This window comes from Macadamia integrifolia, unplaced genomic scaffold (assembly GCF_013358625.1).
Source record: "Macadamia integrifolia cultivar HAES 741 unplaced genomic scaffold, SCU_Mint_v3 scaffold1998, whole genome shotgun sequence".
NCBI lineage: Eukaryota > Viridiplantae > Streptophyta > Magnoliopsida > Proteales > Proteaceae > Macadamia > Macadamia integrifolia.
Window position 1 is genome coordinate 67,860 of NW_024868458.1, and position 11,366 is coordinate 79,225.

Sequence of the window (11,366 nt, forward strand, 5' to 3'; positions counted from 1 at the left end):
AAATTTTTTAAAGATGTTTTATTAAAATATATTATAAATAACAAAAATAAAATAAGGCTTCCGTTTCAAATTTTAGGTTGTTTTCTTATAATAGTGATGGCATCTTTAATCATCGGTACAAATTTTTTTCTTATTTTTCAGGTAAGATTAGTCATGTACAACTAAAATATGCCAAATGGCCAAAATTTTGAAAACAACTTTATTAAATAATTATTTTTTGATTAAATGATTTGTAGTGAACTAATGCAGCCTTAGTCAACTCCGTTTGGATTGAATCTTGACACGAGTGAACTTAGAGTTTATTTATCCACAAAATTTCAGATTCATCAAATTATGATGTGATAAGAAATAAATGTTAGTAGATAATTCCGAAATTTGGAACTCTCACCCTTAATATTTTATTATTTTATTTCAAGTTTTTAGTGTGGCAGTTCTTATAAAATTAGTGATGAATGCATTTATTCTGTCAAGTAGAAGAATGATATAATAATTTAGATCATTGGATGTTTAATTTCAGCCTCATATTCAATCTTCTACTTTGGAAGTTTTAATTACTCCTTTTTCTTAGCCTATATTTACTCGAACTGTCGTACTCTAAACTGAATTTTATTGTTATTTAAAATTTCTTAGTGTTGGCATTGGCAAGTGGAAAGGGAAATATACAGCAACCAAGTTGGTAGGAAAAATATGAATTTTTTCTTGGGTAACAAGAATAATAAGAAGTTCATAACTAGAGAAGAAGAACCACATTAGTGAGTGGGCGAGCCCTTATTCATCTCCATCTCCATCTCCATCTCCATTTCCATCTTCCTCCGGCCTCCGCCCTCCCCTACCTCCACATCCAGTAAATTACATTCTTTGTGAAATGCAGGTATTAGTAGGGGGATGAGAAAGGGAAGGAGATAACCCATTGAAGACAACTCTTCCCTACATCATCATATTTGCCATGCCCACTCCTTTGTCATCTTAACCATTGGATTAAAGTCTTTGAAGAAGGGGTTTTTTTTTTTTTTTAAGATAAAAAAAGAAGTAGAAGAGGAAATACTATTTTAAATTTTTCATAAGATAAATCGAGGCTCGTAACACCTAGTGACTAGTTTATCAGTCAAAAATTATAATCTATATCAACCATATGACTCACCATTTAATTAATTTTTTTTATGCATTATAAGTCGTTTGATCAAAATCAAACTAGTAAATGACTGATGTGGCAATTCTACCGAGTCAAGCTTAAACCATTGATGGTTGACATGGCATTCTAACCATTGGGTAGATAGAGTACCGGATAGATTGATCATTTATCAAGTTAACTAAGGACCAAAATCAATTAGATGATCCACCGCATATTAGATCTTTTTAACCAAGTGGACATTTATATCTTAACTGATCCTTTCGCTTGAAATTTTAAATTAATTTTCATTAAAAAAAAAATAATGCAGTAAACTCAGGAAACTCAGAGAATTTACTAATTTATAATGAATATGTTATACATAGCACATACCGTGATACATGCCTGGGATGCAGTTTTTTTTTGGAAAAGCTATTACTATCAAGTAGTATGGTGCTTGTGCCTAGAGTCTTAGACATACACTAGGGGTAAAATGACGGCTCCTCCCCCGTGAAATGAAAAAAATTCCACCGATGTTGAGGACTGACAAAACAGTCTGATAAACAAGTAAATTAATAAGTCATTTAAATGGATAAGTCATTTATGTGAGAGGAGAGAAAAACAAGGAAGATGCTAATGTACCCTCTATGGTCAGCTTGTAGAACATTTTCTCTTTTTTCTAATACTAGAGTAGAGATACTTTATTTCACTCTCAACTCGTATCCCATGTATTAAGAAAAATTTTTGAATTCGAAATCATTGGATGTATACAGAGCCCTCTTAATTGGTCACCTGTTGAATTTTAAGCCTCACCACCTCAGTCATACAATCCACCTTATTCCTTATTTTCATAGTATCTGCAACAGGTTAGGATAAATTAATGGAACTTATATTTTAAAAAAAAAAAAAAAAAAAATGCTTTGTATCAGTTTGAAACTTTTTTTTTGGGGAGTGTGTGTGGGGGGGGGGGGGTGAGGGGGAAGTAGAATGGTCCATGATATAGAGAGATCCTTATTACCTTTTGGTGAGTGTCAATTGCAAACCAGAATCATATCGCATTGTTTAAATTACTACCAATAAAATTGGTTGTATTTTGATTTTTAAGAGTAAAGTTCTTTATTATAAATTTTGGTTCAATTTGATTCAATAAACTAGTGGTTTTGAACCAATTAAAATTGATTAGGACTAGTCCATCTCTTGAGGAACTGTGTTCATAACCATTTTGGGAGCCTGGGCTGCATATAGATCAATTATAAGTTTATAAACTTCAATCCATATTTACTGCAGAATAAAAAATCTGAATCAACAAAAAGGACTTGGTGATCTAAAACTTACTAATGAGCCCACAGAAAGGCATTGTCCAAAGCCTGCAAGGACCCCACCACCCACAAAGGCTTTGGTAGGTGTGGGTCGCTTGCTGTCCACCAACCCGTACTGAAATTCTCAAAGCATTTAAGCCATTCTCTGATATCAACTTAAAATCTTGTCCAATTACGAAAGCCCTCCGGTGCTCCTGAGAGATAAAATTTTATAGTTAAATTTTGTAAAATATTATAAAAAAAAATTCGATAATTGACCCCATTAAGTTGGAATAAATTGGGCATTATTGAACTATAAGAAAATTCGATGCAAGACTTTGAGATGGCTACATAAACCATATGATTTAGATTCGAGGGTAGATTTATGGCCCCAATGACCCTAGGAGGGGTTTGGGCACTGTAGCTATAACTAGCTTGCATCCTTTTTTGTAAGGGGTCTAATGTCAATGGACTTGTCCGCGTCATCATTTAACCATTCCTCAATTTGAGATCAATTTGACTTCACCACTTGTTAGTCTTGTTCCATCACTGCTAGTTTAGTGCAATCAAAATGATTAGTAATCGTAAGCTTATTAATCGCACATTGCTTGACCAATAGGAGACTAATTAAACTTTCCTTTCTCACCATGGAATTACACTCATTACATCAACTCTCCCAACTTTGGGCCATAAGTCTCCACATAATCAATACACGGAAACTCCACTCTGATATCATTTTGACAACATCCAATCACCCCAAGTCTAGTTGTTTAAAAATAAAAGAGTCTTAAAACAAGAAATAAAGACATGTGAGGTTACTAACCCTCATGGCTTGTTTCGCCTGGTGTCTATTCGTCATCCCCTTCCCCATCAGCTGTGACCAACTCCTCTGTATTCATCTGTTTGTATTAGTATTACAACATGAAACAATACACTTGTTATGGTGAGGTTATTCAGGTCCAAATAAATACACTACTGCTATGACTAATTGCTTAAGTTGGGGGTTGTGAGAAAAATGAAACCTGTACATGTATTTAAAAAAAATAAACAAATAAATAAATATTATGGGTGTCAAAACCTAACTTGAACCGATAACGTCGATCAGATCGAATCAGAAATCAGATCAAATCGAATCAAAGTTTTATTGGGCTGGTTTCGGTTTGGGATATTATGACCACAAAACCATAGCGAACCACACAAGAAACTAAACCGAAACCGGTACAAAACATAGACCAAAACTGAAACCAATTCAGCTGAAAACTCATAAAAAATCTGGTTTTTGCACAATTTGTATAAATTTGCATGGTAAACCAAACATAAATCAGACAAAAAATGTAACTAATCCGATTACAAACTGATACAAGAAACCAAAGTCGAATCAAAACAAAAAAGAACTGGAATCAGAACCAAACCAAAATCGATATTTCGTTACTGATTTGATTCACCATCTCCACACCAAAACCAACTCAACCCAGATGAAACCGAATCAAACCGATCAATTGACACCCCTAATTTCATTCATAATTCTACTCATCACCATAAAAAGAAAGGCAACCCAAACATTTTTTACTCTGAGTCCTCACTTCTCACCCCAGGAAAAAAGAAAGAAATAAAAAAAAAGGACAGCATTATTAATCACAATACCAATTGCATCGAGTCTGGTTGAAATAACCATCCCTTATAGTGTCCCGAATGGACTACATCATTTGGGTGGTATCTCTGTTCCACACAAAGAAATGGTTTATTAATTAGTAACTGAAGAGGACATAAATATAGAAATGAAGGAAAAAGAAGAAAAAAAAAAACCCACCAGAAAATCAGGTCTGTAATTGCTCCTGCACTGTTCTTGATCACCCACAGTAACTCTCCTTCTACCTGCACCCTCCATTTCATTAGTTGATCCTTCCTCTTTTATAAGGAAGAGGTTCAGCTCTCTCACAGAGCAACAGATCCCACGATCACAGCCATATTCATCATTAGTTGCAGGATGATCTTCTTCTTGATCTATCTCTAATATCTCAATCGTATCTCCACTTTCCAACTGAAACCCAAACCAATCAAACCCTTTGAACTTGACAACATGCCCTATATCTCGATAATCAAATCCTTCCAATTCGTGAACTTTGTTCAAAACTGGATTTATCAATTCAATGTCCTCAATTCTCAGCTTAGTTTCCCAATAGGTTATATTTTGGTCTTTGCTGCTATGGATACAAGCTTTAAAATTCAAAGTTGTATTTACTTGTACCACATCCTCCACTAGTTCAGCAAGTATTGGATCAAATCCACTGACTCCATAGAAATGAGCATAATTAACCTCCTGCTACATATCTCATCATAAGGAATCGTGTATTTACTAAAATAACCTTCATCTCTCTCCTGCAAATGTATCCAAATTTGTCTTTGACATTTATTGTTACCCCAAGGACATGCTCCCTCTGAGAGGAAATGACCAAACTGGACCTGTCAATCATCAATTTGAAAAACTACAATTACAAGGATTTGTAAAAGGGGGTCCAACGACAAGGAATGAATGTTGCCACGTGGTCGTTTAGGGTTTACTTGGAAGAAATAATTAGGGTTCCAATAAATTAGGCATGCATAGAACGAAAAAAGACCTCACCTGGCCATGCATAAGCCACGAGTAATGAACACAGATTTGACATGCTAATGCCATCAAATTGAATTCACCATAACTTTTCCTCACAATGCCTCTTATAAACTGCTGCTCCCCCCTTTACACACAAATTTTTAAGCCATAATACCTCCAACCTTTTCATGTTACGCAAGTCTGTTAAGCTTGATAGTAATTCTTAGAAACGAAGTTCAATTAAACTAGAGGGCAGCTTTGGTATGTATCGAAGCTTGGTACGTCCACTAAGGAGAATATAATGCAAATACATCATATTTTCCAATGACCTTGGCAGATCCACCAGACTAAAGCAGTGTGAAAGATCTAATACCTCCAGCTTCTTTAATAATCCAACACCATCAGGAAGTGCCTTAATATTTGTATAATCCAAGAGAATCTCAACCAAAGATTCTTTTAGATCACCAATGGACTTAGGCAACTCTGTGAGTAAGATGCAATGACTGAGAATAAGCTTCTGGAGAGAACTCAACCTACATATACTATCTAGGAGTTTCTTAAGAGAAATGCAGAAGCCCAAGTTCAAGTAAACGAGCTGCTGGAGCTTCCCAATAGATTCATGTAAATTAACCAAAGAGCAACCATCAAGATACAACCTTTCTAAACAAGGAAATCCTGAAAAGTTGGGAGACTCAAACAGTTTCACACAATTACTGAGTTTAAGAACTTTCAATTGTTGAAACACCTGTTAAAACAAAGAGATGGATATAACATTTTAAACGTCGAGTAATTTTCGGTTATAAAATCATAGAGAAGAAAGACAAATACTACATACCTTATTTTCAAGACAGTTGTTCCAAGCTAGTTTAAAACAGCCATGACTTAAGTCAAGCATAACTATTTCTTCATGATAAAAATTGGTAGGTAATTCTTCCAATGGACAATAACACCAACACAAAAAACCTAATGTAGAAGGAAGACACTGAAAGTTCCCTTCCAAGGTTACTCCATCAACTCGTAGTAATCTTAGATTGGGCATCTTCTTAAAAATTTTAGTCTTTAAAATGTGGTTCATGCTACGGGGGAGAGCTCCAACCATTTCATTCCCCTACAATAGAAAACAGTTCAAGTAAATAGGAATTATAGACAAAAAATATGTAGAGGCTTTGGTCCTATCGTGCTTTATTTCAATTTCTATTTATTTACATGAATGCTTAGAGTAGGAGTAGAGGAAAAAAGAAAAAAGATTCATGCAATTAGCTCTTAGTTTAAAACCATTTCTTGACTTCACGAGACAATAACCTACCATGTTTGAGCTTGTTTTCAATGACTCTGTTATAATGAAAAATATTTTAAGATTTAAACAAATATAGGATGGGGCTAAACTGGAGACTTTCAATCATTTCATTCTCCTATAGTAGAAAAATAGTCAAGTAAATAGAAATTAATTTGATAGACATAAAAATGTTGAGGTTTTGTCAATGTACTCCATACTAATTGAGTTTGGTCCTAATGCACTTTATTTCAACATTTATTTGTAGAGAAAATCTTATTGTAATTAAAGTTGATGAAAAAGAAATTGTAACCTTAGCTTTTTCCCCCTTTTAGTATAACTATTCTGTTAATGAGGATAGAAGCATGTAACGACAAAATGGAAAGTCGTTTTTTATTTTGAATATCCTTTCTTTTTTGTAATAGCTTAAAGAAATTTGGGGAATAAAATAAGGGGCCATCAAAAGAAGGTTACAACTTCTCAATTACCACTTTGGTTACAACAAGATGCACCCCTAGTTATATATTATAATAACAAGCTCAGCAAGAGTAAGAGAAAATGATTTCAAAAATAAAATCAAAAATAGATTCATGCCATTAGATCTTACCTTACCACCACTTAATACCTTCATGATATTGGCATAAGACCATAACCTGCTATGTTTACCAAGTTTTGTAGGGCTTTGGCTATTGGCAATTCGCCTTCCCATATCACGAATCTGATCTTGCATCAACAATACTTTAGATTTACGTATATATGTACCTGTACGCACTTTCTTCTCATTAATCTTTAGGAGGGATTTTTTCTTGAGAACTTCTAAATGGTATCTTGGTTCATAGCCACAAGCTTCCCATATGGAAATTACAATTTCTTCCTCATATCTTATAAAACAACATGCAGCATCAAGAAACATGGCCTTCTTAATATTATCTCGCATATTATCATAGCTTATCTTTAGTTTTCCATAGACATCATCATGAGGAACTTATTTCAATATCCGAAGCATGCTTTGCCAAACTTCTTTATCTTTTTTCCATTGATAAATAAGAACCCAAGACCTCCAAGGCTAAGGAGGGTGGGAACCCTCTTGTAGTGTGTATTATATCATTTGAAAGTTGCATATAATCTTCAGGAGGTTTGTTCATAGAAAAAGCATAAGAACTAAAAAGTTGAAGACTCTCTTTCATATTCAATTCTTTAGGCTCGTATACTTTTCTATCATTTTCTGGAATTTTACAAAGAGTGCCCTGATCTCTAGTTATAATAATTATCCTACTTCCAGAACCAAACCAATTGATATCACCAGCTAATGCATCTAATTGGTTATGATGGCTCACGTCATCCAGAATGAGAAGAATATCTATTTTCCCAAGTCTTTCTTTTATAAATCTTGATCCTTATTTAGGATCAAGGATTAAAGTATCGGTATCGGTCACCGTATCGGTCGGTCAAAATTAAGATACGTATCGGAGGGTATCGTATCGTATCGGAGATACGCTAAAGATACGCACATAAATGGATAGGGAACACATTTTTATACACTTTTGCATAAAAAAACAGTTAAAAAAAGTTATATATAACATGTAGAATGCATAAATACTTAAGTGGAGGGTATCGTATTGATAGACAAATATATTGAGTTGAAAATGTTCAAAATGATGAGGGTATGATATTGATAGACAAATATATTTTTTTGAGAAAAATCAAAATTTTCCATGGAAGTTGTAGAACACTTGTTTTTACATAACATATAAAAAATCTAAACATTTTTAATCATTGAGCATGAGTAGATCTAAGAAATTTGAAATAAATTGAAACCCTCATTTTCTCTTGAAAAAAGTTTGTAAATCCTTATAAATCCAATGATTTCATGTAATAATGATGCACAAAATGTGATTCTAAGTATGATGAACTAGGGGTGTCAATTCGTGGCCCGAACCGACTAAATCGATCGGGACCGACCGTTTATAGACCGGTCCAGCCCGGACCGTTTATTAAACGTGTCGGGCTTGAGCCCGGCCCGTTTATAAACGGTCGGTCTTGGTTTTGCTACTTGGACCGTCGGGCGCCCGACCGAGACCGACCGTTTAACACCCGATCGAGACCGGCCTATTGTGCACTGGCCTAGCCCGACCCTTTAATGATTGTAGAATACCTATTTTACCCCCCAAATTAGAAAGTAAAAACTAAAAAGTAAAAACATGTTCATATTTTAAATAATGGTTATATTTGGTATCATTTATTAATTTATTGTCATTTTTTTGGGTTTGCATGAGTGGGCCGGAATATAAGAGCACATTTTAAAGAGGGTCCGTTTAAAAACCGGTTAAAGCCCGTTTAACATTAAACATGTCCGTAGCCCAATTAAGGCCCGACTAAAGCCCGATTAAGGTGGCCCGATTATAGCCCGAGGCCGACCGACCGAATATAAAGTGTACCATGCCCTCAATAACTAAGCCCGATTAGTTAAATGGGCGGACACGGTGTAGCCTTTGAAAGTCTTTAAGCCCGATTAAGCCCGATCGAAACCGAACCGACCCGACCGGTTGACACCCCTATGATGAACCTTAGATTTGTAAAAAAACTTGAAAATCTAAGGTTAAAATTGAAAAAAGTGAGTAAAGATTCAAGAACTTACTATTCAAAATTTTCAACTTTCAAGTTCAAGGTTCTTCTTGGACTATGTTTTTCTCCTTCTTTGAACCATTCACTTCGACAATGTTTCTTTCAATCTACCATTTGAGTCTCCAAAAAGGTGTGTGAATCAAAGGGGAAGAAAGAAGAGAAATATAGAAAACTATTGGTGAGAGTTTGAAGTGTTTGTTTCAAACAATAAAAGGCACATTCACGGGAATTTTCATATTTTCAATCGATACGTACCGATACGGTACCGATACAGTACGATACGGCTCGATACTGCACGATACGGTCGATACATACCGATACGGTACCGATACGTACCGATACTCTCGGGAATTTCTAGATTTTCAAAAGTTCGTATCGTAGAGTATCGTACGTATCGGTACCGATACGGTACGGTACGGTACGATACGCACGATACAGCGATACGTAAAAGGGGACCCAAAATTCCCCGTAGCGTATCGGTATGTATCGTGCCGATGCCTACCGATACGGATACGTATCGGCCGATACGGCACGATACGCACCGATACTTAAAACCATGTTTAGGATTGTATATTTTCATTTCGTTGTCAAAGACATTGCAAAGAAGTTTTTGTTGCAAGCAATCAATACCATTGGGTTGTGATAATGCTGTGTCCAATGTCATTTAGAAAACAATTCTTGCTAAACTTTCCACAGATGCGGTTGTATACCGTTGTCGCAATGGTTGTTTTCCCAATACCACCCAAACCCCATATCCCTAGAAACAATACATCCTTAGAAGTGGTATTTGATAGTAGAGTTAACACAAATTCTACACGGGATTCTAATCTAGTAGGGTATTTAACATCAATCAAGGGGACCCTATTCAATCGAATCAAAGCATTTTGAACAATTCCCTCGACTAGCTCTACTTGATCATCCCTTCATGTTAGTTCATAGAAAAAGGAAGACATAAGTCACAACAAATTCGAAGTGAAACTCAAAAAAAAGAAAAATGAATTAGATAACTTTCTTCAGGGAAGAAGGCTTATACAAGATAAATTAACTTGAAAACATAAATAAGAATAAGTAAGATACAACATGGATCATATATATATATATAGAGAGAGAGATGTTCACAAAAAGAAGTATATAATTTCAAGGGACTGAGACTTACCTATCATGAAAAACCCATCCACTCGTATCACCTACTACTTTCATAGCTTCCTTCCATGTCTCCAGAGTTTCAGGCTTCTCGTTACCATGTTTTTGAGGTGAAATCTCAAAACTTGCAGTCTGATTCTTAACATCTGATGTGCTAACTTTGAAGAAAATGGAGAAAATAATTTGACCATTGGTTCTATGACATTCCAACATTTGAACGAGCTCCCGAAGGCACCATCTGCTTTCTGCGTATCTTTCACTGAGGAGGGCAATGGAGAGCTTGGATCCTTTTATTGCTCCGAGAAGCTCTGGCCCAATATTTTCTCTTTTCTACAGATCTTTGTTATCAATGAAAACATGAATTCCACTATCCTTTAGAGCCCTGTAAAGGTGACCAACGAAGGTGTTGCGAGTGTCTTCCCTCTGAAGTTGATAAACACATCATAACTTGAACTTGAACTTGAACTTGTAGAAGATCCAATCTGTGGCTTCATGAAGATTGCAGCAGAAAAGCTCTGCTCTCTATTCGCCTACGAATTGGGTTTACCCTTTGATTGAAAAAAGGCAACCCTTTGATTGAAAAAAGGCAAATTAAGGAAATTAAGGTCAGTAACACAGAAATTAGCGGTTCCGTTTCCCTACTTATTTAAACAGAGAAGGAAATAGATGAGAAATTTGAGTGAAAGATATAGGTAATTCCCCTCCCCTTCCTTTAGATTGTATCTCCCTTGTCTTCTTTTTATATTATCCAATACTTCCCCAGTCAACGGTCTACTTTTTTTCTCTTTTCTTGTTTAGTCATTAGTCATTAGTCATTAGTCATTAGTCATTAGTCGTAGCTTGTAGGGTGGATCTAGGGAAGGTCAGCATATGAATATTAGGGTCCGACTGTTTAGGGGGGAGTTGGGGGTGGGATTATATGACACATGGATCCCACATGTTAGTGGCGTGAAGAACCGGAATGGAAAAATGAGGAAAAGTTACTCTAGCTTCCCACCCCGACTTTGTTTGGTTGGGTGGGAGGAGAGAGAGGGAGAGTGAGGAGAGAGGGAGGGTCTTCACCTCGGAACCCTCTTTTTCCGATTAGGATGAAACCCCATCGGAGCTTCACAAGGGCGTCGACTTCACTTCCCATTCACAGCGGAACAGAAACAGAGAAGGCTCAAGCATCTTCTTGTTCTTGTTCGATTCCCATAACCCCAGCCCCCTGCATCTCTTTCTGCTCCTCTTCTTCTTCTTGTTCGATTCCCCCTTTTTTCCTCTTTTTTTTTCTTCCCCTGTTTGGTCTTGCTGTTCATCTCCTTCTGTTCTCTTATTCTTCTTGTTTGA

At 35.8% G+C, this 11,366-nt stretch overlaps 2 protein-coding genes across 4 annotated transcripts in view; both read right to left on the minus strand.

Annotated features, from left to right (window-relative positions):
- Positions 1 to 11,366, minus strand: part of LOC122065402 (protein PYRICULARIA ORYZAE RESISTANCE 21-like) — a 24,115-nt gene that overhangs the window by 10,481 nt on the left and 2,268 nt on the right. The gene's annotated exons all lie outside the window — the stretch shown is intronic.
- Positions 4,970 to 5,916, minus strand: LOC122065403 (disease resistance protein RPS4B-like). Its single transcript, XM_042629218.1, has 2 exons — positions 5,832 to 5,916; positions 4,970 to 5,741 (listed from the first exon to the last, which is right to left on the minus strand). Exons 1-2 carry the CDS (start codon positions 5,889 to 5,891, stop codon positions 5,220 to 5,222), a joined length of 582 nt encoding a protein of 193 aa, XP_042485152.1. The 5' UTR covers positions 5,892 to 5,916; the 3' UTR covers positions 4,970 to 5,219.